A 27082-nucleotide genomic window follows, 5' to 3' on the forward strand; every position below is an offset into this window, starting at 1 on the left:
TGACCTTCGAAGGCCAGCTGGATGGCTACCTCACATTCAACATCCTGAACGAGAAAGGCTAGTACCCGTAACGGTGAGGGGCAAGCGACCTAAACCACTTGGTCACGGTGCCCACCCCTACCCTATATTTATTAGTTAAACCGACAACAGTTAAAGGTCCATTACTAAGGGAAAGTGAGTTGGCAATTTTTTTCATAGCCAGTGCATAGACTTCTGCAAGACACTAAATAATGAAGATTGGCATGTCAAAATTTACAGAAGATCTTTGGAACTCAAAGAAATGTATGTGTATTATGTTGAAATTTCAATGAATCGACAGAATGACCCCCCAGGTCTTTTTAACTTTCTTCATACTTCATAGAAAAATAACTGTACATATACTGCGATTTATTTCGATTTTCTACATACCAACTTTCATTTTCCAATAAAATGAAATAGTTTCTGTGCTTTTTAAAAGAAATTAAAATGTTCACTTTCCTTAGTATTGGACCTTTAAACAAGAATAATGGGACTTTGTATCATACTCAAGGAGATATCATGTATGCGATAAACATCGATTACAAATTACTTTTTTTTTTATATATTTTACATGTATGTCAGTTTTTGTAAATGCACCTCTGGGAACACAATAAGCAGAGAAATTCTCAAGATTTACACTTTTATTTGGCGGAATTTTCTATCGACCTTTTACCAACGATAAAGACAAAGAGTTCCGAATACTAATTCACATATTAGAATATAACACAATATCGTTGTCATCTTACTCAGGTTAAGAAACACTAAATGTTAAGGTGTAAAACTATTAATTTACTACATTCTTCCCCCCTTTAAAGTAGAAACATTAAATTACAAGATTCTTTCATGTAATCAAATAAAGCATAAAACTGTAAAAACAGTTTAAAAATTAATACTGTTTCTTATAATACTGTTTAAAAATTAATACTGTTTCTTCTTGACTAGATATGTCTTTGAAACCTCAGTTCAGTAATCAGTTCCACAAGATCAAAACAGTTCACATTAGAAAACAAAGTAAGAACTAACTATTGATTAACACAAAGTATAAAATCTAGTTTTGCGTATTCAAGCTTACTGATTTCGTAAGTATATGTTTTGTAATACAGAACCAGAGTTCTGTTGTGTCCCACGGGTGTTATTTTGACCCTTAAGCACAGTGGTGACACCATATTATGTTTCTATTCCTTGTATAAAAACTATTAAACTTATGATTGAATCTTTTGCATATAAGTTTTATATACATCCAAATTTGTGAATGACAGATATACAGAACCAAGGTTCTGTTGTGCACCACGGGCATTATTATGGCCCTTACACTGTGTATGCACTAGCGTTTTTCCCACACATAGTCTTTCAGTTTCCTTGGTGTTTTGATTGTACGTTTCGGTCTTTCATTCACTGGACTAGAATCAGTACTTTCAGTAGATGGCACAGACGGAGATGGTGGGTTCGAAGGTTCTCCTGGCAGAGATACTGGTCCAGGTGGTAAAGAGGAGACTTCCACAGGAGTTTCGGCCGTAGGAATAGAACATTCGGAAAGTACGGACTTTTGATTATCATGAACGTCCGGAGCCACTAAGTCATTTGATGGCACAGAACAAGTCTCACTGAATGGCAACTCTGCATGCCGGGTAACCAAATGATCAATATGACAGTATCGAATTCGGTTGTTACATTTCACCAGATACGAAACTGCTCCACGTACCTTATGAATAACGCCTGGCCGCCACTCCCATCTTCCCCCTTGAATTGTGCTTTTAACTGCCACTTGATCGCCCTTTTCAAATGTTCGCATTTTAGTTGACTTGTCATGAACAGCTTTCATTTTCATTTGACTGTCCTTCACTTTGCTGTCCTTAGATGGTTTCACTAAACTCAATCTCGTTCGTAACTGACGATTCATGAACAGTTCACATGGAGCGATACCGGTTGTAGTATGTGGTGTAATTCTATATTTCAGCAGGAAATCAGCAAGGAGATGTGTTAAGCTCACTGACTTTACACTTTTCGCATTATCTTTAATTCTGGCTTTCAATGCGTTTTTAACTACTTGCACGGCCCTTTCTGCCTGCCCATTTGACGATGGATGATAGGGCGGAGTAAGTGTGTGTCTAATGCCTGTCGTTTTTACAAAGTCCTTGAATGTAACTGATGTAAACTGTGGGCCATTATCAGAAACCAGTTGTTCAGGTAACCCCGTGTAACTAAAAATAGATCTTAGTTTGTCTATAGTGTTTTCACTGGTGGTACTTTTCATTGGTATAACCTCCAACCACTTGCTGTAGTTATCTATTAGTATCAAAAATGAATGGTTCTTAAAGTCTGCAAAGTCAATATGAATTCGTTCCATAGGGCGTGAAGCGCGAACCCATGGATGCAGCGGTGCTTCTGCAGGAAGTGCTTTCAACGACTGACAGGTTCCACAGGTGGCCGCAAGGTGTTCAAGTTCAGAGTCCAAGTTAGGCCACCAGACATAACCGCGAGCCAGCGATTTCATTCTGTTTACCCCACGATGTTGATCATGAAGTTCTGAAAGAATAGTATTCCGCAGAGTCTCTGGAATTATAACACGTAGACCCCATAGTAGCACACCACGGTCAACACCAAGTTCAAACCGTTTGCTAAAATATGGTCGTATTTTGGGATCGTCGTTATGTTTTGGCCACCCACTTAATACAAAGTCAATGACCTTACTCAGAATTGGACATTTTCGAGTTGCGTCAGCAATCACTCTTGCCTCAACCGGAAGTTCCTCAATGAAAGATACTAAGTCATCTGTACTTTCAACCTCGCTACTGGTTACAGGTAACCGTGACAACCCATCACAATTGCCATGCGCAGACGATTTCCGATACTTTATGTCATACTGGTAACCCGATAGGAGTATAGCCCACCGCTGCAAACGTGACGCGGCTAAGGTAGGTATCCCCCTGGTAGGACCGAAAATTGTTGTCAACGCGGTATGATCGGTAAGTAGAGAAAACTTGCGCCCATAGAGATATTTGTGAAATTTTTTTACTCCAAAAACGATTCCTAGCGCCTCCTTCTCTACCTGAGAATAGTTCCTTTCGGCTGGAGCCAGTGTCCGAGAAGCATAAGCAATCGGCTTCTCTGTTCCGTCTTCCATAACATGGGAGATAACTGCCCCCACTCCGTATGCCGAAGCATCGCAAGCTAAAATCACAGGTTTCTGTTCATCATAGTGAATGAGTACCCTTGTACCTGAGAGTTCGTCCTTAGAGCGGTCAAAAGCTTCTTGGCACTCAGCCGACCACTCCCACTTTGCTCCTTTACGTAACAGTTGATGTAACGGATGAAGCATTGTTGACAAATTCGGAATAAATGAACCGTAGTAATTCAGGAGTCCCAGGTAAGATTTCAGGGTTCCAACATCGGTAGGCACTGGCGCTTTCATGACAGCCTCTACCTTGTCGTCAGTAGGATGAATACCTTCTTCATCTACAAGATGTCCCATGAACACTACATTCTTTGCCATAAACACGCATTTGTTGGCATTCAACTTGATGTTGTGTGTATGAAGGCGTCGCAACACCTCCTCGAGTCGCTGTAGATGCACGTCATCGGATGGAGCTGTAATAAGTATATCGTCTATACGGCACACCACTCCAGAAAGACCAGCCAGTACAGTGTCCATCACTGACTGAAATATCGCAGGTGCTGAACTCACTCCATAGGCTAACCGATTATACTTATATAATCCCAAGTGTGTATTGATTGTAAGTAGATCCTTGGAGTTCTCATCAAGTTCTAGCTGTGCATAGGCCTGCGTAAGATCCAGCTTAGTAAACTTTTTACCCCCAGCAAGGGTCGCGAACATATCGTCAACGTTCGGTAGCGGATACTGATCTTCGCTAATTTCACGATTTACTGACACTTTATAGTCCCCGCATAGTCGTAAACTTTTCTTGTCCGCCTTTGGCACGACAACCAGCGGACTTGCCCAAGAACTATTATCGACACGCTCAATTACACCATCTTTTTCAAGAATTTTCAATTCCTCAGTCACCTTGTCTTTTAATGCATAGGGTACCGGTCTGGCTTTATGAAACCATGGTTTGCTATTTTCTTTCAAATGAATAGTTGCTTTGAAACCTAAAATCGGTTTGTCATTTTTCACAAATACTTCTGAGAATTTTTGTTTCATAGTTTCTACCGGATCAGAGCTATCTACTTTGTTAACACTAGCAAAGATTGTTTTCCAGTCAAGTTTTATTTGTTTCAGCCAATCACGACCTAGCAAATTTGGCCTATTTCCTTTGACAACCACAGCGGTCAGTAATTTCCCTTCACTTGATACAGTAATTTCACCTAAAGTGTCTATGCTCTGACCTGAATAACTTTTCAACTTAATGTTAGTTGGACGAAGTTTATTACCACCTAGTTGTGCGCGGTAAGTATGTTCATTGATTAGAGTTCTTGAACTACCCGTGTCTAGTTCAAATAACACATCTTCATTATCAAGCATAAAATTCACCTTAAACGGATGATTTGATTTGCTTTCTGAATTAGAATAAACAAACAAAGTAAGCTCTTCATCACTTGATTCTTCGACAAAGTTAGTGTTCCTCGCGAACTGCCGGTTCCTACATTTGTTTGCTAAGTGACCAATTTTACCACAATTATAGCATTTACTTTTCTTGTGCATGCAAGAGTCTGAATGGTGATTCCCACCACAACGATAACACCCATTTTTCTTCTGCGGAGTTTTTACAGGTTTAGGCTCAGACGGTGTTGGAACAGGACGCGACTTAATTTTCACTTTATTAACAGCTGCCGCTGCCACACCACCAAAGGACACAGTGTCTTTCTCAGCCATTTCCATAGCGGTACTTATCTTAATGGCCTGATCAAATGATAACTCCTCCTCGGCTAACAGTTTCTTTTGAATCGTTTCTGACCGTAGACCGCAGACAAACCTATCTCTCAATGCGTCATTTAAAAATGTTCCAAAATCACAATGTGTAGATAATCGTTTCAACTCGACTACATATTCAGATACTGTTTCCCCCTCTTTTTGATTGCGTTTATTAAACTTGAACCTTTCTGAAATTGTGAGCGGCTTGGGGTTATAATGATTTTTCAATAGTTTGACCAAGTCTGCATAAGATTTATCCTTGGGGAGTGCAGGAGCAACCAAGTTCTTGAGGACCCCATACGCTGACGATCCTATCACGGACAGAAAAACAGGGACCAGTTTCTCATCGGGCACTTCGTTGGCTTCGAAGAACTGTACCAACCGTTCCTCATAGTTTAGAAAGCTTTCTTGGCCATCCTGGAATTCACTTATCTTCCCAAACAAAGGCATGATGATTACATATGTTTATCCTCGTCGCCACTTTTGTAAATGCACCTCTGGGAACACAATAAGCAGAGAAATTCTCAAGATTTACACTTTTATTTGGCGGAATTTTCTATCGACCTTTTACCAACGATAAAGACAAAGAGTTCCGAATACTAATTCACATATTAGAATATAACACAATATCGTTGTCATCTTACTCAGGTTAAGAAACACTAAATGTTAAGGTGTAAAACTATTAATTTACTACATCAGTACAAATGGCTTTTGCACATTAGTCGTATTCCCGTTGTCTTTTAGTTGTGGAATGAATATGAAAATATAATACTTAATAAAATAAACATCTACCGAGATTCTTTGATAGTTTGCAAGCATTATAAAAGCAAAATTGGCTTGACTTATGAGTTAGGTTACTCTTATTTCAATTATCAAGGGAACAGTGGGTTTTATTTCATGTGTTTTTCACTGCAAGTACGATTAAATTACTGATAGTGTACACTTATGGACTAACTATGCTTCATTTCTGCAATCATGACTTAAGAGACAGTTGGGCCGGCAAATCAAATGATGTGCTTGTTAAATTTGATATACTATAAAACCTGTATAAAGCAGCGAACAAAGGGAGCTGCATAATGTGGCTGCTCATGGCAAGCGGCTGCTTAAGAAAAGTTGAATCTATAACAAAAAGTCCATTTGGGCAGTTACTTGACTGGCTGCTAAAGAGAAATAGCTGCTTAATACATGTGACTGCAAAGACAGGTTCAACTGCTTGTCTTACATTTTCTGCAGAACATCAATTCATTGTTCAAGAAATGTATTTCGTTGTCGAAAGACCATGATCAACTGTCTGACCTGCTTCTGTATTCATTATATTCACTGCACTAATTGTATGATTTATATTCCTCGACAGCATTTCTCTGTTAAGTCACACGGAGCATTTAACATCTCGCATTTTACAGATTCTGAAGATAAGTGAAATTTAGAAAATGTATCATGACATTTTGTATAATAAGTGTAATAAATAGTGAAGTCTTTACGCTTGAATTGTAACAGGTGGATAAATGGCTGATTTTTAAATCGGAAACCATACTAATATACGATTGCACTCGTTGAATGTTAAGAAATGAAAAACAATCGCCATAAATTACAAATTAATACTCAAAACACATCTGATCAGATGTTTTGGTGACCAGTCTGAAATTTATATTTATGTTATAAACGAATGAACTGTATTTTATATACAAAGAAATCTATTTTGGAGCTCATAACGTTATACAACCTTTGTGCGCGCAGAAATATTGTCAGCAAACCCATGCCGCAAAGGAAAGGACGCGATGATAATAAAACTATGTGATCGTAACGCCTGGTTAATTAAAGCCTTGCAGTTATCAACAGCAACAGGCAAATTGACATATATGCCAAAGCCATTAAGAACATAATTGTATGCTTCAATCTGTTTATATTTTGCTTTAAGCGATTCTTCATTTTTACTGTACTCAAAATATTTCCAAATAATTTCATTTTCACAGGTGAGCGTCACAATGTTTTAGCTTTTCTCGTGTAACAAGCAAGATTTATTACATTTAAATACTGAGATATATGCTATGTACAATAAATTAAAAATAAATAAATAAAATAACACTGCATTTACATCACGATGGCAGTGTCTGCAGTATTGGTAAGGGGAAGTTACCCTCATTTGGACTTTCGAACATTAAGATATAGGAATCAATTGTTATGATATATGGAGAATGTGACTGGTTATGATTGTTTTAGATTTCATATTATTGTAGATAAAAATCTTTAGTCTCAATACAATACTTTAGGGTAGAGTAAATTATCTTAGAACAGTTCTTACTGTGCTTTAGATATACATGATTACGTGACAGTATCCTCGATCATTACTACTGTTGATATTCCCATGGGACTATGCTTGTTTAATAAAAAGTCTAAAACGTTGATTTGATAGATTATATCTAAGCATAACATGTTACATTAATATAAAAAATGACGTTTCAGTGTTTGCGTTTTATATGGCTTTGTTACATAAAATGGACGTTGTATTATCGCAGAAATGTATCTGCTTAGAACATGGTGCTCAGTGAAAACTGTTGTGTTTCAGGAGAAAGATGATATGAGCCGCGCCATGAGAAAACCAACATAGTGGCTTTGCGACCAGCATGGATCCAGACCAGCATGCGCATCCGCGCAGTCTGGTCAGGATCCATGCTGTTCGCTTACAGTTTCTCTAAATCTAATAGGCTTTGAAAGCGAACAGCATGGATCCTGATCAGACTGCGTGGATGCGCAGGCTGGTCTGGATCCATGCTGTTCGCAAACCCACTATGTTGGTTTTTCCATGGCACGGCTCATTATCTATTTGTATGACAGCATTAGCTTGCATATAATGCTTAATGAGTCTGTCTATTTATTGTTGAAATAATACAGAATCGATCGATTTATAGAAAACGTTCTTGTTTTATGCCAAACAGTTTTCGGAAAACATATTTTAGTGCATTAGAGCCTGTCTCTGAAACTTCCTAGTGCATATCCCGTTACTATCTAAATCTTGTGCCGAAAAGAATTATGTCACTTAAGCATGTTAACGCCGCGTATCATTTTCGAACTTCCGGTGAATGTCAGAAATGAAAATAATTTGTTAGTTTTTAGTTAGTAGTTTTTAATTAACTTGTTTCTATAAATGTTAATACATTAAAACATCATCGATCAGAATAAAATATATTCAGCCAGAAATCAACATGTTAGGAACCTTATTAGAAAAAATAAACAGAAACATAGCAACTTCTTACCTGCTTTCAACGGGATCAACGAAACAATTTTAAGTATTAATATCTATCTCGAATTTATTACTGTGTTATACAGTAATCCTTCACCTTAATAAATACAATCACCATGTGTATGACGAAAAACGAGTTAAGCGCTATTTTAGAAGATTGTAAAATCTCTTGAAAACATGTTACAGGTACATGTATAGAGGACTAGTAGCAAAACCAAATATTTGCTGTAATTTCTACCTCCTAAACTAGCTGTCCTCTATTGTAGCTAACGACTTAAACATTGAAACAAAAAATACAAAAAACAATTAAGTATTGACTTACAGTCAGATTCATGAAAGAATTCCTATTATTTCAAACACCTGACACCTGTTGTAATTAGGCGAAACAGATCTTTTCACCTTTATATTTAGGATTTGTCTAATGAGATATTTGAAAACGCTTGAAACATTCCAACTGTGACGAAGCCTGAATGATTTACCATCTTTATTATTATGAATGACATATCATGTCTTAGAGAAAGGACAAATTGACTTGTATCCAGATGAAGTCACTTTTACAGAAGGCATCATGTTATCTAATGTTTTAATTTAGATATTTAATCATACGTTTCAAAAAAAGTTTCATAAAGTAAATCTACAAGGTGCCATAGAATGCTAGGATGGTTTGCTTCAGTCTGCCCGTGATTAGTACAATGTGCAACACCCTTCACGCTCCCATGCACAAGCTAAACTGAATTAATATGTTAAAATGGACGAACTTGAAGACAATGATGACTTTTGGTTATAAATAATGGCATGCGGAATGCACATTGATTCCTTGAACTATAGGTTTAACTGTTAGCTTTTAAAATACAAATATCTTATAAATTTATATGAATGCACAATGAATTATACTGCTAAATCTACATGTAGCAGTACAATGTCACGTGACACTTTAAGCCACGGTTTAAGCTAAACTGATTGGTCCGCTCTTAAACTATGTGTTTAAGAGACTTCAAACCGTAGTTTAAGACTTAAAACCACAGTTTAAACATTATTGTGCATACGACACTTGAAACTATGGGTTTAAGAGGCGTTAAACCCTAGGTTTAACAGTAAAACCTATAGTTTAAGGAATTAATGTGCATTCCGCATGCCATAGTTATCAAATGATAAGATAACGGTGAAATTCTGTTTATCTATGTAGTGTCGAGATTATCTAGGTGATTGGCGAGTCATTATACAGCCAGAAAATATATACTAACAGTGTGAATTTAATGGAATATTCGCTTTTATTTTCTACAATTTTGAAATGTGAAAATATATAAATTCATATTAAAATCTGTAAGTGCTTGTTAAGTGAAATATATTTAAATATGTATCGCCGATTCATAATTTCCATGTAGTTCAATGAGCAAAAGAACTTAAGTACGTTTTTCAAAAGTCTAAAAAGGCATAAATTGTATTGCTGATATTCTCCGTCATGGTTTCTTTCTAATTTCATACGGACGCATTTACCATTTTGCGTGTTTTGTCTCAGACTTTATGAACACTAACTGGAATAATGCAGGTGCATCATGTGTAATAACTAGTTAAGACTTTACTTTTGAATTCCAACAGGTGGAAAAAAAGTTCTTATATTATGCAGGAAACCATTTATAATAATGTTTCAAACACTTCACGTTTAATTTAGGTCCAGTCTAAAAACTGTAGAGAAAACAACAGTAATAAACGAATACACGGTATATACGCAAAAATACACTGTCCGGCTAATAAAATGTATGTTTAAAATGATATGATATCCGTCAGTATTCTATTGACCTATTTGCAAATCGAATTTACGTATAAATTACTCCTTTGGTAATTAATGGTGTCCTGGAAAATTTCAGGAAATGACTACGCCAGTCTGAATTAGCCTGCTAATCCGTCAGCATGTCAAATGTTGGACTTCACCTATATGACTGTTTCCAAATTTATAAATACCTTACTGTTGTAATGTTTTGCGAGGGTATTGAGAGCTGAAAATATCTTCTTAAGTGATTAAACTGTCAAATAGTCTACTCGCCAGATTTTCCGCGAGTTTTGGTCTAGATTCGTCCTTATAATCTTTAATAAGAGGTTTTTGATCAAATACCAATAAATCATGATGACAATATCGTTTTAATATAATATGTACACAAACGGAACACTTCAAAAGTGTCTAATAATAGCAAATATTGAGCTTGTAAAAGAGATTCTGCGACGAATCAGTAAAAGATTACGGAATGGCTAAATTGGAATCGTAAAACAAGGGTTATGCAATTTTCTTCGTTTCTTGTCTTAACGTTTTTATTGAAGTATACAAATTAAAATTTACCACGTACACAAACATGTATAAAGGACATAAGATAACAGTTCGTTCGGTTAGAATTGTTTATTTATTTTTAATTATTGTACTTAAAATTTGAGATCAGTATGAAGTCAATACTGAGCAGAGAGAATTCAGCGATACACTTCTTCCTTGTATAAATCATCACAATTTAATTTATTGAAATGTCTATATTGCTGACTGAAATTTCAGATAATGCATATCATTACCTTAAACCAGGTTGGTGCAATGCAATTCCCACTATAATACAATAAACATTAATTAAGTAAAAACAAATGTACAATTTTTGTAATTGTTAATTTAATTTCTGATACCAATAATGTGTGTTTGTTATTTTTGTTTTTATTGTTAGATACATTAATATTGATAATAATATTATAAGTTTCCTTAAAATGATTAGAGACACTTTCAAAAATATTGTACTGTTTCGAGACTCATTAAATGATTTTAACATTAAAGTAGTTGTTTAGAATATGATACAGACATTCTGGAGCCCATTATTGTGATGATGCTGTTCGTGCATATAAACTATGATTCGTTCTTATTTGTAGATAACTATTTAGTCAACTAAGTAAGTTAAGTAATTAAGTTAAATTTCCATATTCGGCCTTTAGACTAACATCTGTGGATATAACATATCTGAAGACACAGTTGTTTCCCATAAACACTGCTTTATTGAATTGACCTAGGTTAATCAAGTTGAATTATGTTTCATTTATGGAAAGGAACTTTAGTCTAATGTTGTTCTACAAAGAATGTTTATACGTGGTATATGTCTAAAGAAATAAGAGACGGAATATCTTGCTTTTCCTCTGTCTGAGTGATCTTTGATTTTGAAAGACACTTACGGGAAGCTACAGGCAAAAACAGGGAACAATAATGACCAAATAGTATCTAATATATTATTTCTCAAAATATAGCTTATGTGTTATTATACTTGAAAAAGACGCGACAACGCACACAAAATCTACACTCCGTTCTATCTTAACATCGGTAAAAACTATAGATTTTGTTCTATAACAAAACAACAAACAAAGAGATGGAGTAGTTATTGTGCGTTTTATTCGACCTGGCGGGCGGATTTAATTCTAACTTCTGCAAGTAAGGGTAATCTCAAAAAACGAGCAAAATAGGCAGAGCAACATAATTGTTTAATTCCGTAACCTTCGGTAACCAACAACTTCAATTCAACGCCTCACTGGTTACATGTACTACATTATCCTGCACAATAATGCAGTGGAGCGTCGCGAAACCCTGCCCCGCTAGGTCGAATAAAACGTACACTAGATCTGGGATTTATTTATGCGGCCGTCGTAGAGTTTGCCAGGCCAGATCCAACTTGCGCTCTTCATGTGATCCTAGCTGGCAAAATCCACTCGAGTCGAATACAGCATCCCAGATTAAGCGACTATTATAATAACCATATTATATTAATGCGGAACTCAAAATGTCGATCGTCTTTGAGCTCGATAAGAAACAAATTAAATCTTTAACAAAAAAGTCATCTTCCTTTTGTGCGTCTCAGAATACTGATTTCATTATTTCCCTTAAGTCAACTGTATATAAAGTTTAACTAAGTTTAACGAACGATTATTTAATGTGGTTTCGATACAGCTGTGAGTGTCTTTTTTGAAGACGTTTCAATATGAAAATGTTATAATACAAAAAGTTGTTCGTAAAATGTACTATTTTACTAAGATTGATTATTTTAGGCAGTTTATTTCTCAATAACGTACCAGTTTTCTGTTACAGGATGAAATCGATAAGATTTATATACACTAGTGTTTCCCAGAAACTAATGTTATTTTTTTTTGTTTGCCAGGTGATAAAATCTGTTCGAAAATCAAGACGTTAGAAAATAAGCACTACGGCTTCTATCAATAACTAACAATTACCTGGATTTTTGTTGGAACAAAAAGAAAATAACTGAGCAGAGAGAATTCAGGGATACAGTTCTTTCTTGTATAAATCATCACAAAACAATTTATTGGAATGTCTATTGTATTGCTTAGTGAATTGTCAGATAATGCATATCATTACTTTATTAAACCTAGTTAATGCATTGCAGAGCCAGGAAAAAGCACAACTTTCTAAAACCAAATCGAAAAATGACAAAACCGACATTATAATCATATTTCGATAAGGTATCGAAAGATAAGAAAAAACATGTAATATATATGAAACAAAAACAGTTCATTGTTCTGAATGATAGGCCATTTCACAAATACACCGAACCGAAACAGATACCGAACCGAAAGCAGTTAGAATGCATAAGGGTCAGTGGACAGTAAAACCGAAACGAAACCATAAACCATTTAAAATTGAAAACGGACAAATAATGATCGGTTTCGGAACGTGAATATTTGGAATGGTTACTATGCGGCAACGAAACCTAGAGAATGATAATGACAAGGGAATTGTGCTAAATATTTTTTTCAAAATAACTAGACAAAATATCGTAAGAACAAAAACGCTTTTTCTCTATAAAACAAGTACAGCAATAAACACATGTAATTAACCATGCATGTTTGTTAATAATATATTACTGTGTATACAATCTCTGCAGCATTTCTATGAAGTTTTTCGAGACCAATACAAACAAGTGTTTTGCCTTTTTTCTACTCAGTTTCTTTCATCTCCGTCCTGCTCCCATAGTGACATTCTACAATTACCATTACAAATTGATATAATTACATTTGATTAGCCGGCCATCATCATTAGCATTATTTATTGTTCGCCAGGCCTTGAATAATGAGGAGAAAAATAATCTAGATTCACGGCTAGAAAGCATTTTAGATATTGATCACTAATATCCAAACACTCATGTAAACAGATCTGTCAGTGTACGCTGGCTTATTTAGAAGTTTCTTTTTAAGATACATCAAAATCAATGTACAATGTACATTATGTTATAACATAAGTACTGAAATATATTCAGTTTGTCGTAAATTGAAATTATAAATTTCCTATGAAGACAACTGGTTTACAAAAACCATTACAAACATTGCTACTGGTCTTACCTTTGTATTAATGTCAATGACCCTAATTTTTGAAAACAGACAAACACGTTTGTGGATTATTAAGATCAAAACTGAATATGACTAATGTTAATGTTGGTACATTTTCTTCGACAGACAAATTGCAGAAAGTTTCTGTAATTTACCATCTGAAATGTGTTGCGCGTTCAGATACATTTGACAATGTGACGAGCGCGAATTTTAGAAACGTCCTTAATAACACTGTACCCATGTAATGTATGAACATGAATTAAACTCTGTTAATTATCAGTTGCCGTGTTTTGTTTTAATATGTTACATGTAATTCTGAGTAGATACGTAAAATTAATACCCTCAAGTAATTTAATATTTACATTTCCTTTCCAAAATATCTATGGTATTTACGTAACAACGAAATGTGTGTCAGTGAAAATTTGATACAGATTTCACTTTGTAGCTTGCAGAAAATTGTTTGACAACTTTTAAGCGAAGTAGAGTATAGTTCTAGGGGGAGTGAGGGTGTTGCATAGTTCATTACCTCTCTTGAACAGCTATTTTGCTTTGTTTCATTCTATGCCTCAAAGGGCTTTTCTCTAGACTTATCTAAAAATTAAAAAAAAAAAAAAAAACAAACAAAAAAAAAAGAAAACACTGAGTAAACAAAATGCTGCATGTTAAACTAGTTTTCGGTCTTAATATTTCAAAATTACCTTTTAAAATATCCAACGTTCTTGACTTTTAAAGATATTATAAGCGATCTGATCATTTAGTTTGAAAGAAATCCTCCGCATATACATAAAAACCCGTGAGGAATAGAAATAATTCTATCGGTCTGTTACTGACGTGACGTGTGATTTAACGCCACTGCACGACCTTTATTGTTTGTGAAGCAATATCATACAGCAAAATTCTGATAACATCGGCAAAACTGAGAAATTTTATGTGTTGGACATATCTATGATGTAATTATTTTGCATGTTTACGATTACATTCTATACTGTCTCGTCAGTTATACTGGTAATGTGTATAGAGTGTCGTTAACATGTTACTTTTACGTTGCATATAGATCTAGATAATATGACACAAACTATTTTCCAACAAATGTTTTAGCAACGTAATTTTTAACTACAAACGCTTCTTCAGAGTCTGTACATTGCAGTTAATTATAGTTCAAAGTGTTTGAGAAATATTTTTACACTGTCAGAATATAAAGTGAATTTGGCTAGACGGGAAATGTGTATCTTTCTTTTTTCAAGAGTGAGTTTATTTATCGTTTATTTTATTTATGTTATCATATTCAGTCTGATTACTCTCCAGTGAATGCCTTCTTTGTGTCTGTGGAAAAGCATTGATTTCATTTAAAGGGTGTCAGTCGGTTTCTTGCCATGATAAACTACGATACACACAATATATACTGTATATTTAACCAGGACCAAGTTCTTTAAGATTGTAACAGGTGATAAAGCTAACATTTTTGTAAACTTTAAGGTTTTAGAAGACTTGGTGAAATAAATGAATAATTTAAGGATTATGACCGGTAAAACGATTTCACAGCAAAAACAAAATATCAGTCTAGCGTTTCCCATCAAAACTAATATCTGGAATAAAAAATAACCAAAATGTGAACAAATGGACGCTTAGTCTGCGCTTAAAAAATGTTGTAGCGGGCATGTTTTACAATGGTCCTTTGACAAGTTTTGTGATTTCATTAAAATGGTTAGACAAGACTTGTGTCTCTCAATTCGATCTAGTCAATGGATGGCAAAATTATTTCTAGTAAAATATATTTATATTTATTATGTTTCAATGTGTCTTTTATGTGTACTGCGCAGTGTCCATAAAAAATATTACAGCCCGTCAGTATTAAAGCAAGAAATTATCTCACCTTGCTATTGTCTTGGTACCGTCAGACAGAAAAATTAGGATGATCATACAGCTTAAGGCAACAGCAGTGAATGAGACTGAATTATAGCCATACTAAAAGCTTTCCTTTAAAGTTTTACATCTCTCTCTCTCTCTCTGCTGTAATTCGTATATTGGATTTTCCGTTAAGAGCATGAACTTCCGCAGGCTATTAAATAACACTGATATAGAGAATCAGAGAGATGCGGCACTATCCATTCTTAGAGATAGCAATATCAGGAGAACTTAGTATATAGTGATTGCTAATGAAATATGGATAGAAGACTTATGCGGATAGTTGTAACAATAGGGATCTATGAAATGGAAATTGTAACCTAAAAAAAATATGAGGTATACAGATTTGTATGGTATTGTGTAGTTTTTAAAATCATGTATTAATGCGTGATAGGAAAGATATGACAAATGTGTGAAGTACTTTGTTATTTTTCAACATTAAAATAGTGTGAAATAGTAAGTTTTAAACTAGGAGTAATGTACAAGTATAGAATTTGTTTAATAATAATTTGCAGGTTTTCTCTATTTGACACACATAGTTTCAACAGCTTTAAATAAAGGATCAATAACAATTCCGCCATTTTTTTTAATGTAGTATTATATAAGATACGCTTCCTATGTATACATGGAATCTTACACTTTTAATTTATTAACACTAAAATATAAATTATTGTACAGAATGGACATTAAACTATTGATACTGATCACTTCTTTACATAAAACGTTTTAAATTTTGTTTCCTTTCGCATTTATATAGTTATTCCACAAAGTAATGCATCATCAGGGTGTTAATAGCAACGCTATTATTATTGCGACGTCTTCTCCCTTTTACCGCAACTTAAACGGTCATATGATGAATTAATAAGGTCGATACTTTGTTAAAATATTAGTAGTAAAGTAATGGTAATGTGCATCAATTCAGACTTGGTTGTGTAAATATTTTCCTTCGCTGGAAACCTGTACTTTTTTATCGTTATCTGAAATTAGTCTGGGTAACATAAAATACACTGAATCAGACTAGTATTGCATGATAGTTTGCTACAGTAAGTGCATATATCATCGTTTTGTTGTAGAAATAGATGTTCAGATACCCTACACGTAATGAATATATATGAGCCGTGCCATGAGAAAACCAACATAGTGGGTTTGCGACCAGCATGGATTCAGACCAGCCTGCGCATCCGCGCAGTCTGGTCAGGCTCCATGCTGTTCGCTTTTAAAGCCTACTGGAATAGAAGAGACTGTTAGCGAACAGCATGGATCCTGACCAGACTGCGCGGATGCGCAGGCTGGTCTGGATCCATGCTGGTCGCAAACCCACTATGTTGGTTTTCTCATGGCACGGCTTATATGATATTATGGGTCTCCAAGTCTTACGCTTTTCAGAGGAAAGAGCATTACTAGTTAATAATATGTGTTTTACACTAGACAAAATTGTAATATACTTCCTATTTCTCTAAGACTTATGATTTTCAGAGGAAAAAGCATTACTAGTTCTGTGCTTTGCGCTAGACAATTGTAATATACTTCATATTTCTCCAAGTCTTATGATTTTCAAAGGAGAAGTATTACTAGTTATGTGCTTTGCGCTAGACAAAATTGTAATCTACTTCCTATTACCATACAGAATGTAAACTCCATTTTCTCTAGCAGGGTTGTACAAGAAAATTATACGTCCGTACATTTACAGACAATTCAAGTAATCGAAGGACTCAAAAGTACTAGTAGAAGTAACAGTTTGTTTTAAACTTGTGGGTGGATAAAGCGAATAAAGATGAAAATAAAACTCATCATTTTGGATTTTAAAACAATACATTTTCAACAATATATAATTTCATGATTACACATGGAATTATAGCAGAAATATTCAGATAAATTAGTTTATTTTTATTATTTTACTTAATATTTTATTAAATTTCGATTCAGTAGCACAATTTAATAAATAAAAGCACAAACGTAAGATTGTTGTCTGTCTGTTTTGTTTTTAAATAGGCATCGCATGTTGCATTTTGATGAGTTTTTATCAGATAAAGGGGTGTTCCAAATCAAACTGCTGAAAATGTTCTGTTTATTTCATTCCTTATGTTCCAGTTAAATACATAGAACCAGGAATCGAAAAGCAAATTTGATATATTATAAGACCGTGATATACTATCACTATAAATTGAAAGAACATATTTAAATGAAACAAAAATCTAAGGAATCCGATGCAATCTGTTCTTCATAGCAAACAAAGCTTTATTGAATTGTTTTAGGTTAATCAAGTTGTATTCTGTTACATTCATGGCCGGGGCATTTAGTATAAACTTGTTCATAAAGATAATTCGATTTGTTAGAGGTTCGTCTAGTGTATCAAACTACAACACACGAGCTAGAATATTTTACATATGGTACAGAGGTATAGCGAAGACAGAACCATCCATGAAACATTAAAATAGCAAAGGGTGGGGAATTTGTTAACGTTTGTTACATAATTTTAATTGTTTATGTATCAAATATAATTATAATTACTGTAAATATTTTAATGTTTTTATGGCATTGAAGTTAAGCCGAGCTTTACCAACAATCGCTCAGATTGTTTTCTAGTTTTTCATGATAAGTTTCTGACAAGAATTAAGTCAGATACGGTTATTTGGATAGTATAAAATTTAATTGAAAATTTATTACTTGAAGATAGATCCCGAATTATCTACTTTAAAAATCTAATTCGTAAAACAAAAATACTAACGGAAGCTCCAAGATGACAGGTGTGCTATATATTTTTTATGCCATGACCACGTGGAATAGAGACATTAAAAAGACACACACTTGTCACCTCGTAAATTCCTTAAAAAAGAAATATAATATCTCTCTGTCTGATAGAGAGAGTTTATATTAATACACCCTACGAAACAAGAAGTATTATGTAAAATACATGTTTATATAATCGACACAATGTTTAAAATAAAAATAAGGAGCGTTTAGAAGTTTAGCACATTTTTTGAATCACTGTCAAAATTATTTATCATTTTATAACAAGTAGCGGCTTGAACGTTATTGGGTGTGAAATTAATTATATTTCTATGGTGTGATTTAAATGACCAGGTTATATTTGTTCACGACACCCACCAGTGCTAGTCATAAAAGACAAAAATATTCAATATTTCTTTCTGAAGGCACCAGTTTTGAATAAGCTAGTGTCATAAGTCTTTTAATTTGCCTTTTGCTTTCTTGCAATTGGTTTTGTCTCCTTTTATGTAGCTCGAATGTCGCTTGTCTTTCTAGACTGAAAATGATAAAATTAAAAGATATCTTGAAACAATTAATGAAAAACGCATGCAACTAGAAACAAATTATATCTTGAAATACAGTGGACACATAACTACACTTTTAAGGGTTATTGTATCGCTTCTGATATGTATAGAACTAAATGTTTATTGGTATTATAAAGGAGTAAAAATTTTACGTCCTTGAATTAACATTAAATTGATAAAGAAATATCAAAAACAAATGTACTAAGTGTATACAAAGAGCAGTGTAGTGCAAAAAACAAAAAATTAAATATGTAACTGTGGTGTTAAGTTCTACTCTTTTAATTGTTACACGTAGATCTGGCTGATCATAGTTACATATGTTTCATGGTTTATCACTTTTATAATGAATCTCATTGATGTTAAATAAAGAGATATATGTGTGACATACGTGTAAGTAAACCGTATTGGAAAAGTATTTAAGGCAATCGAAAACAGGTAAATCTTTCTTTTACTTTTCACTATGATTTTGATATACTTTTAAACATGAACGCTATAAGATGACAATGTATTTTTTATATCTTGCATTTATTAAAACGGCATTATTTAAACAGCAGTACAATTAATACTTTAAAACTTTAGAAGCTGTTTCAGTGAACTGCAATTTCAAATTTAATTACAGAAAACGTAAGTGTCTAAGACATGGATTCATCCTTTCTGACCTGGCTTTAGTCTGCCTATAACGGAAACCTAATTTCTTAATGAAACGGCTAAGCGACAACCTTATGACTTTAATTATTACTTATAACCAAAATAAACTAGATAAAGAAAAGACAATGAAATAAATGAATGGGAATATTCTTTACATTATTAATTTGACACATAATCATCAATTTATATATAAAGATACGTTTATCACATATGAAATACTCGAATGTTATTGTTCTGTAACAGTCATGAAAGGGTGCAAGAGTATACAACGGGCTTAACGAATTTGATTCCAATAAGCTGGCCAGTTATCCTCCAAGAAAGTTGTATGAATCAATACTCATTCACTCCAGTCATTCATAATTGACGCGTATAACCACGTTGTGATATAATTATAACACAGTCTTAGCTGTTATTGACGCATATATATACGATAGTGATCTAGGAAGTAAAAATATTCATAGATGTTAAATTCGCGTAATGTAATTATACATTATTGTATAATTGGCCGTTTCTGTTTATGCCCAGTGTGCTGAATGGAAGACAAAACCAAATGTTCTGAAACATGTTCCGCAAAATACGATAATTTTCGCCCAAAGTTCTCTTCGTGGTACAGACTTTAAAAATAAGGTATTTCAATAGCTATTACTGCAAATATATTAATTCAAGTAAAAACGAATACACTTAATCGAACTTATTTATACTAATAAGCGATGTCAGTGCTACGCTATCAGATGATGTATCTTTCTACAGAATCTCAACTGAATGCCTCTTTTGCTCCAAGACATCCGACCAAGAAGAGTTCACAAAGTAAACAATACTAAGTCAGTATCAGTATTGTTTCAGACACGAAAAAGAAGGAACCCAGTGTTATTTTAAGCGGAAAACTTAATACAAAAGAACTTAAAACTTGCAATCGCATATATGTCATGCTAACAGACGTTTTATCACTTGTGAAGTCACATCTCATCTGAAAGTAATTTTGCTAAAATAATACCTGTGATATAACGCCAAATCGTGTACGTGTAGCTATACAGTATTAGTCATGAAATACGTTCTTTATTTCGTCACAGTTTATTCTTTCACTAAATATTTATTTATAGATGTATATACATTTTCCTACAGATTCTCCAGAATCAGCTTATTCTTGAGTACTAACATGCGAGAAATATTCCAACGCTACTTGATATTTAACAGGTATCGTTACTGATAATTAGATTGCGTTGAAATCTGATAAACGTTTAGGAATACCCGTTCAACTGTTTGGAGTGATGCAATCAACCGTATCAGTATTCGAAACCATTTTAAATAAAAATAGAGTCTTAATTGTATTTTCTACACACTCAGCAATTCAAAAGAAAATACACATTTGCTCATGCATTAGTTAAACTAAGATATGTCGGGAAAACGACGACATTTTGCATTCAGTTGTTTCGTAAATTGTATGTAATGAAAAAATACTTGCGAGTAAAAAAAACATGTTTTCGTAAATTTATTTGAAATAAGATCGTTAACTGAATGAAAATATGAAGTTAAATATGCTTTCGTCTATCGAAAGTTATATCCCCAAATGTACTAAGTTATACATCGTTTACGTAGGTTAGTTTATATGCTAGAAAAAGTCTGTATCCTGAACAAAATATAGGAATATTTTATAGTTGACGGCGGACTGATGTAAGATATTGTAATCAAACTAGCAAAATCAAACCTGAAAAAAAAATCAACAACAGTTGTCTTTGTGGGCGACCTCAACAAATGCACATTCACATGTTAAGTGTTTTGAACCTATTAATATTCTTTAACTACGCCATATGCGTGCACAGCTTGCTCTTTGTAAAAACAGGAGTGGTTTCAGTGCTCAAGTATTGAGTTTATGGACATTAATTGAAACAGTCAATAGGACAACTTCTTATGATTACAAAGGTAATATATTGTTTGGACTAATTGCTACAGGATTTATGTAAGCATATATCAGAATGATAACAGATGCGGTTTGATAAACATGAACATAATAGGAAACAAAAAGCATGATTTGTTGGGTAAAATGCTGTACTTTTGTTTTCTCACTGACATTATCTTTTTAACAAAATGATATTTTAGAAGCATATCATGCGGGATTATGTAAACAGTAAAACTATCATAAAGTTTCAAACCGAAATACAGTTGGATTTTCAGTCAGCAATCTTGTCGTTAAACGTGTATTCATATCAGCTGTAGAATACCTGGAACTGAAAATTTAGAGCGTTGTAAAACCTCATACTTGAACATGACTACAAAATAAGTGAAGCTATAGTGAAAGATAAATACATTTTTAGCCAGACAACGAACGACGTGAATGAAAACAACACATGAATAAAGAAATGCGACCTCTGTTTTACACGTTACCACACCACATTCTTTTAAAGCGCAAAGTGTATTCAACTGTTATAAAGAAGCGATTCTAGAGCTTCTACAAAAGTAATGAAGTATCGATTATCTTTGTTATTTTAACCTACAATGAAATCAACCAAATTGCTGCTACGCTATGGAAATGTCGTTAGAAAAAAAGACTGAAATAAACATAAAACATTCTAATTTAAGAAGATAAAGCGCTCTTTTGATATCTAATGTGATTGAAGAAAAACCTTATATTCTACGTAGCGCGTGGTGCCGTGTCTTTCTCCAGCTTGAGGACGTTACAGAATGATTGCCACGATACTTTAATTTTGCCTTTACTGTTGCCACAAGTGTCTGTAATGTTTGGTCAAAGTTATCCCATCTGTCGCTATTCACCGTAAATTGTCTAATGTCTAACTGGCCATAAATTAGCAACGTTTATATTCCCGTGAACGTAACCATATATCCTCTTTGATGTATCAGGTGTCGACTGGCTGTTTGATTACCGTCTTCTGTGTCTGCCATTTAAAATATACAATACATTTATTTGAGATTAGATTTAATCAAAATTTAATGTAACAGCTCGGTAAATTCATTTCTACCAATACTGTCAATCAAGTTCTTGTGTCTATATGTAACTGCTACATCTATCTTTACAAAAGCACGGACTTTATTGAACATCCTTTTTATCTTATACTTAAATTCTAACGAAGCTCTGATTAGTATTATACAACGTAAAACGTGATACCTGAGCTTGTGGTATAAACTTTGATACTTCGGTAGTATACTGTCCGTTTATTATGTTACAATTCAAACAGAGACTGAAATGCCTGATATGTAGTACATATACTATTAATACTTCGATAAATTACGCAAAAATCAGTCAACGTTCATTTATAAAGAGTCTTTTGTGTTTATATTTTGCAATAACTGGTTCTCAGCGCACCTATCCATTTGTAATAGCTTGCTCAGAAGACCTCCATAGTATTTGAAAGCTTTTGCCATTTTAATTGTCTTTGCACATAAGTCAAATTGTAAAATCGACTGTTTGAGACGGGTCAGAACAACGAGTAGTAGATCAAGATTATATTCTTTAGTTATACATTTCTATTTTCAGAATACATTCTCAAGACATCAAAATGACGTCTGAAGATTTACCTGTAACGTTGCAGCCAAATACAACGATGGTAGTTGGATATGAACTGGTGTGTTACTATGACAACCAATCAGCATCGGGAAATAATACAACAGGAATAGGGGCAGAACCACGGGAGTTACCATTTCATCAAATCTTTATGATAACTTCTTACGTTTTCATATGCTTATGTGGTCTGGCTGGTAACGGATTGGTTATTTACGTAGTGCTACGTTTTTCAAAGATGAAAACAGTGACAAATTTGTACATATTAAATCTAGCCATCTCCGATGTGCTGTTTTTGTTAAGCCTGCCCTTTCTGATAACAACAACTATTCTGGAATATTGGATATTCGGCAGAGCTATGTGCAAGATATATTTTGTGTTTTTCTCTATCAATTTCTTCACAAGTGTGTTTACACTTACAGCCATGTCTGCTGACCGATATCTCGCGGTTTGTCATCCAGTCCGATCAGTGCACTACAGAACAACGAGAATTGCTTTCTTCGTGTGTCTCAGCATATGGTCTATATCGTTTTTTGTGATGCTGCCTATCATTCTTTATTCCACAACAGTTCCAAACTTGAAATACGCTGATAAAGATACATGCACAATACACTGGCCTGACGACCAGCCAATACCTGGCGATAAGGCTTTTACATGGTACACCTTCCTTTTAGGATTTCTAATTCCAGTGGCTTTGATATCGGTGTTTTATATATCCGTCGTCTTGCGACTGAAAAGTGTCGGTCCGAGAAAGAAATCTAAAGAAAGAAAAAAGTCAAACAGAAAGGTCACTCGAATGGTTCTAGCTATGATATCTGTGTACGTTATTTGCTGGTTACCATACTGGTGTTTCCAAGGAAATCTTACATTTAAACCAACCGGTACCAAAGTGCCAAAATGGCAAATATATATGTTCAGCGCCTTTACTGTGTTATCGTTTGCCAATAGTATGATCAACCCCATTTTGTACGCGTTTTTAAGTGAAGTCTTCAGAAAAAGCTTCTTGAAAGCTTTCAACTGCGTAAAGTTCATTGAATCATCCCGTAGTCACACAGCGGATAATAGTATATTTCCACGGTCCACGACGAGAAAGGAAAATGGAAAGGACGAAAAATATGAGTTCACATCAATGGTGAACCAAACGGAAAACACGTGTATGCACACGAATAATGCGTTCCAGCTGAACAACATTGATGTGCACAAGTATGAACCAAATGCTAACGAAGAACAACTTTTGGAAACTGATATACAGTACGTAGATAAAGAGATTCAAACCAAACACGGTCAAGAGGAATAATAGTTGTTGGTTAAATAAGATAGGAAGTATATGTTCAGTCCAAATTACTCGCTGATGGGTTGGGGAATGAAAACTCTAACTTGATGTTGCTGTGACAGACAGTTAATATTTTGTTTTGTGCGGTATTGTTAATCTGTTGTCGGAAATAATGTAAGAAGTGACACTGATCCTTGAGGCGTATAGTAGACTCGGCAAACATCATTCTGTTTGGTAATAATGTTCTTTAACTTCTAGGCAAAATTCACGTTCTGATCTAATTGTTCCGAGACATATTTGATAAAACTTCCGGAGAATTGTAATGACACAACTGTTTTCTTTAATTTGTAATTGTTTCATCAACTGTGTAAATATATGAGGCAAATGATGATATTTGTTTAAGGAAAACCGAAATGAAGTTTGCCAGAATTATTCCATTTATATCATGTGCTTAGTGTTTTATTGTGCAGCTGTCATCGGTAGACAAGTCGGAATCCCATCATTTCTGTAAATAGTCATTTGTTGGCGTGAATGTAAGATATTTTCGTAGTTATTGAATAAGACTGTCAGAAACTTGTAAACTTGTAAATTAATCATGAAAATGTATGGTTTTGTCCCTCTTTTAGATCGTGTCTTGGTATTTATCTACGTTAGACGATTAAGTCAGATTATCTTCCCTATTTGTTACAATTGCCGATCACACAATACGGAGAAGATAGAGGACCTATCTAATAGGTTGTTAAAATGCACGCTTATAGAAGTTGTTGCATCAAAAGAATGGCTAGACAGAATGATAAAAATATCCACAGACGCTTGGCAGTCAATACTTTCCAGTCCAAAGTAAACTTATTTTTTTAACAAATGAATACAAGTATGATTTTCTTGTAATAATTGATAAATGCTCGGAAGGATTTTTTACTGTTAGCTTTCAATATCGATTTTACAGACGACTGTTTGTCTAAAGTCTTTTTGTCTATGATTTATATAGGAACTGTCGAATCACTTACGGAGAACGCTGAATCAATGATCGATTGTTATTTTAAGTCATTCGGTCCACAAATGAGTAAGTTCTATATAACAGTGCTGTTAAAATATATCAAATATTGATGCCCGGTAATCTCATATACTTTTTGTATAATATGAAAGTGTATATGATATAGAAGAACCATGACAACTGGAACATATTAGTTTTTTCCACATGCTGATTATCGTTGAGGTGAGTATCAGACAAAAACAATTGCTCGGGATGTGACAGTAAAATAAGAAAATATTTACACTCTGGTGTAAATTTTAACGTACTATTTATCAGAACGTTTTTTTTTTTACACGGACTGTGTTTTTATTGATCTTGCTTATGCCGACGAAATTCAAACCGCATAAAAGATTGAGAAGCGAGTACTTCAAATGAAGGTATCCGCTTTTGCGCGGGCAAAAACTTGAAAACCAGGTGCATATTTTGAGAAATGTTAGCAGCACATTAATGCGGGCTGGTATTTACTGTTTCGTTATGCGAAAAGCTAAGAATATGATATTCATTTTCTTTCCGTGTTTATCTAAAGCCAACTGCAATGTTACGTTCCTGCAGTGTTCGAACATACACTTGAGAGAAGTCATTTAGGTGCTTACTTAAACAACAATATTTAGAAACAGAGAAGCAAGCTTTTACAGAGAGCAGAGAATGTTGCTCTTTGTAAGCATTTCACAAGTTTAATATATCCGTGAAAATACTTTATTAACAGACAAAGTAGCGTTTATTTGTAATCAAAACAGTCGGTTTTATCTCAGAATCCAGAATAGGATATACGTAATCAAAATGAGCCGTGCCATGAGAAAACCAACATAGTGGGTATGCGACCAGCAAGGATCCAGACCAGCCTGCGCATCCGCGCAGTCTGGTCAGGATCCATGCTGTTCGCTTTCAAAGCCTATTTCAATTACAGAAACCGTTAGCGAACAGCATGGATCCTGACCAGACTGCGCGGATGCGCAGGCTGGTCTGGATCCTTGCTGGTCGCATACCCACTATGTTGGTTTTCTCATGGCGCGGCTCAAATATAAAAGCAAATGAAAGTTTGATATTTTGCGCAATTTATATAAACCTCATTTGTTTCATTTCAGTTCTGGTTTTAAACATCATTTAACTTAACTCTAAAGAAGCGAGTAACTTATGACGTGTTATCTGCCTTAAAGTTTGCTTTGAAATATTTTAACTTAACATCATTTGCTGTTTCAACATTTGGTGTCATTACAAATATTTTGAACTGCTGAAGTATTTATCTATCTCTGTTTGCTTAACACTGCAATTTATTTTAATTTCATCGTTTCATCCCTGTGAATTAATCTTTCTGTTCGTGCGTCATAATTTCTTTCAGCCAGATTGTTTTTTTTTCTAATTCATAGGGTTATTTTATTTTATTGTACACATTGTAGTTATGCGTTTCCAAAATATATTTAATATAACATTTGTAGCTATTTTAGGAGTGCCTTGTGTAACAAAATTTATAGGCTTTTATAGTATTTTAGTCAGACTGAACATCAGACATGTTGTCGTCTGGTCTTTACATACTAAAAAGATATTGCCTTGAAATAACATACAGCTTAAAGGAATATAGCTAATTAGTATAAGGACCAAATAATTTATAGTTAAACTGTAGGAAACATATAATTTACTATGGGGTTTCGATATACATACATTTTTGTTTTTGAAATATATACTGCATATATCAAAGGCTAAGAAATCAATAAGAAACGGGCATCTTGAATACTAGGTGACCATTGGTTGATATGTTTTGTTGTATGGTTACAAAATAAATGTTTCCGTTCAATTTGTTTGTTCGTCTTATTTAAAATGTAAATAATTTCCATTGTTTAGTGTGTCGGTAAATCTTTAATTATTTATTGGGGTTTCATATATATTGAATAACCAGCTCTTTGAATTGATGTATTTTATGTTTGGACAGAT

At 34.1% G+C, this 27082-nt stretch overlaps 2 protein-coding genes across 8 annotated transcripts in view; one reads left to right on the top strand and one right to left on the bottom strand.

Annotated features, from left to right (window-relative positions):
- The window catches only part of LOC123563813 (somatostatin receptor type 2-like), a 146093-nt gene extending 121062 nt beyond the window's left edge, over window positions 1-25031 (top strand). For 3 of the 7 annotated variants that reach the window (XM_053536352.1, XM_053536338.1, XM_045356850.2), the window contains 2 exons: window positions 17731-17836; window positions 22824-25031. In XM_053536352.1, the coding sequence (XP_053392327.1) occupies window positions 22846-24144 (1299 nt within the window). In that variant the 5' untranslated portion in view covers window positions 17731-17836; window positions 22824-22845 and the 3' untranslated portion in view covers window positions 24145-25031. Of the gene's footprint in view, window positions 1-15531; window positions 15729-17730; window positions 17837-22823 lie in introns of those variants that run through there. The other 4 variants (XM_053536345.1, XM_045356851.2, XM_045356848.2 and 1 more) reach the window with 3 other exon arrangements.
- LOC123560916 (uncharacterized protein K02A2.6-like) lies at window positions 1343-5341 on the bottom strand. Its single transcript, XM_045353068.2, has one exon. It carries the CDS (start codon window positions 5339-5341, stop codon window positions 1343-1345), a length of 3999 nt encoding a protein of 1332 aa, XP_045209003.2.
- Window positions 25032-27082: the final 2051 nt, after the last annotated feature.

Source organism: Mercenaria mercenaria, chromosome 2 (genome assembly GCF_021730395.1).
Source record: "Mercenaria mercenaria strain notata chromosome 2, MADL_Memer_1, whole genome shotgun sequence".
NCBI classification, from domain to species: domain Eukaryota; kingdom Metazoa; phylum Mollusca; class Bivalvia; order Venerida; family Veneridae; genus Mercenaria; species Mercenaria mercenaria.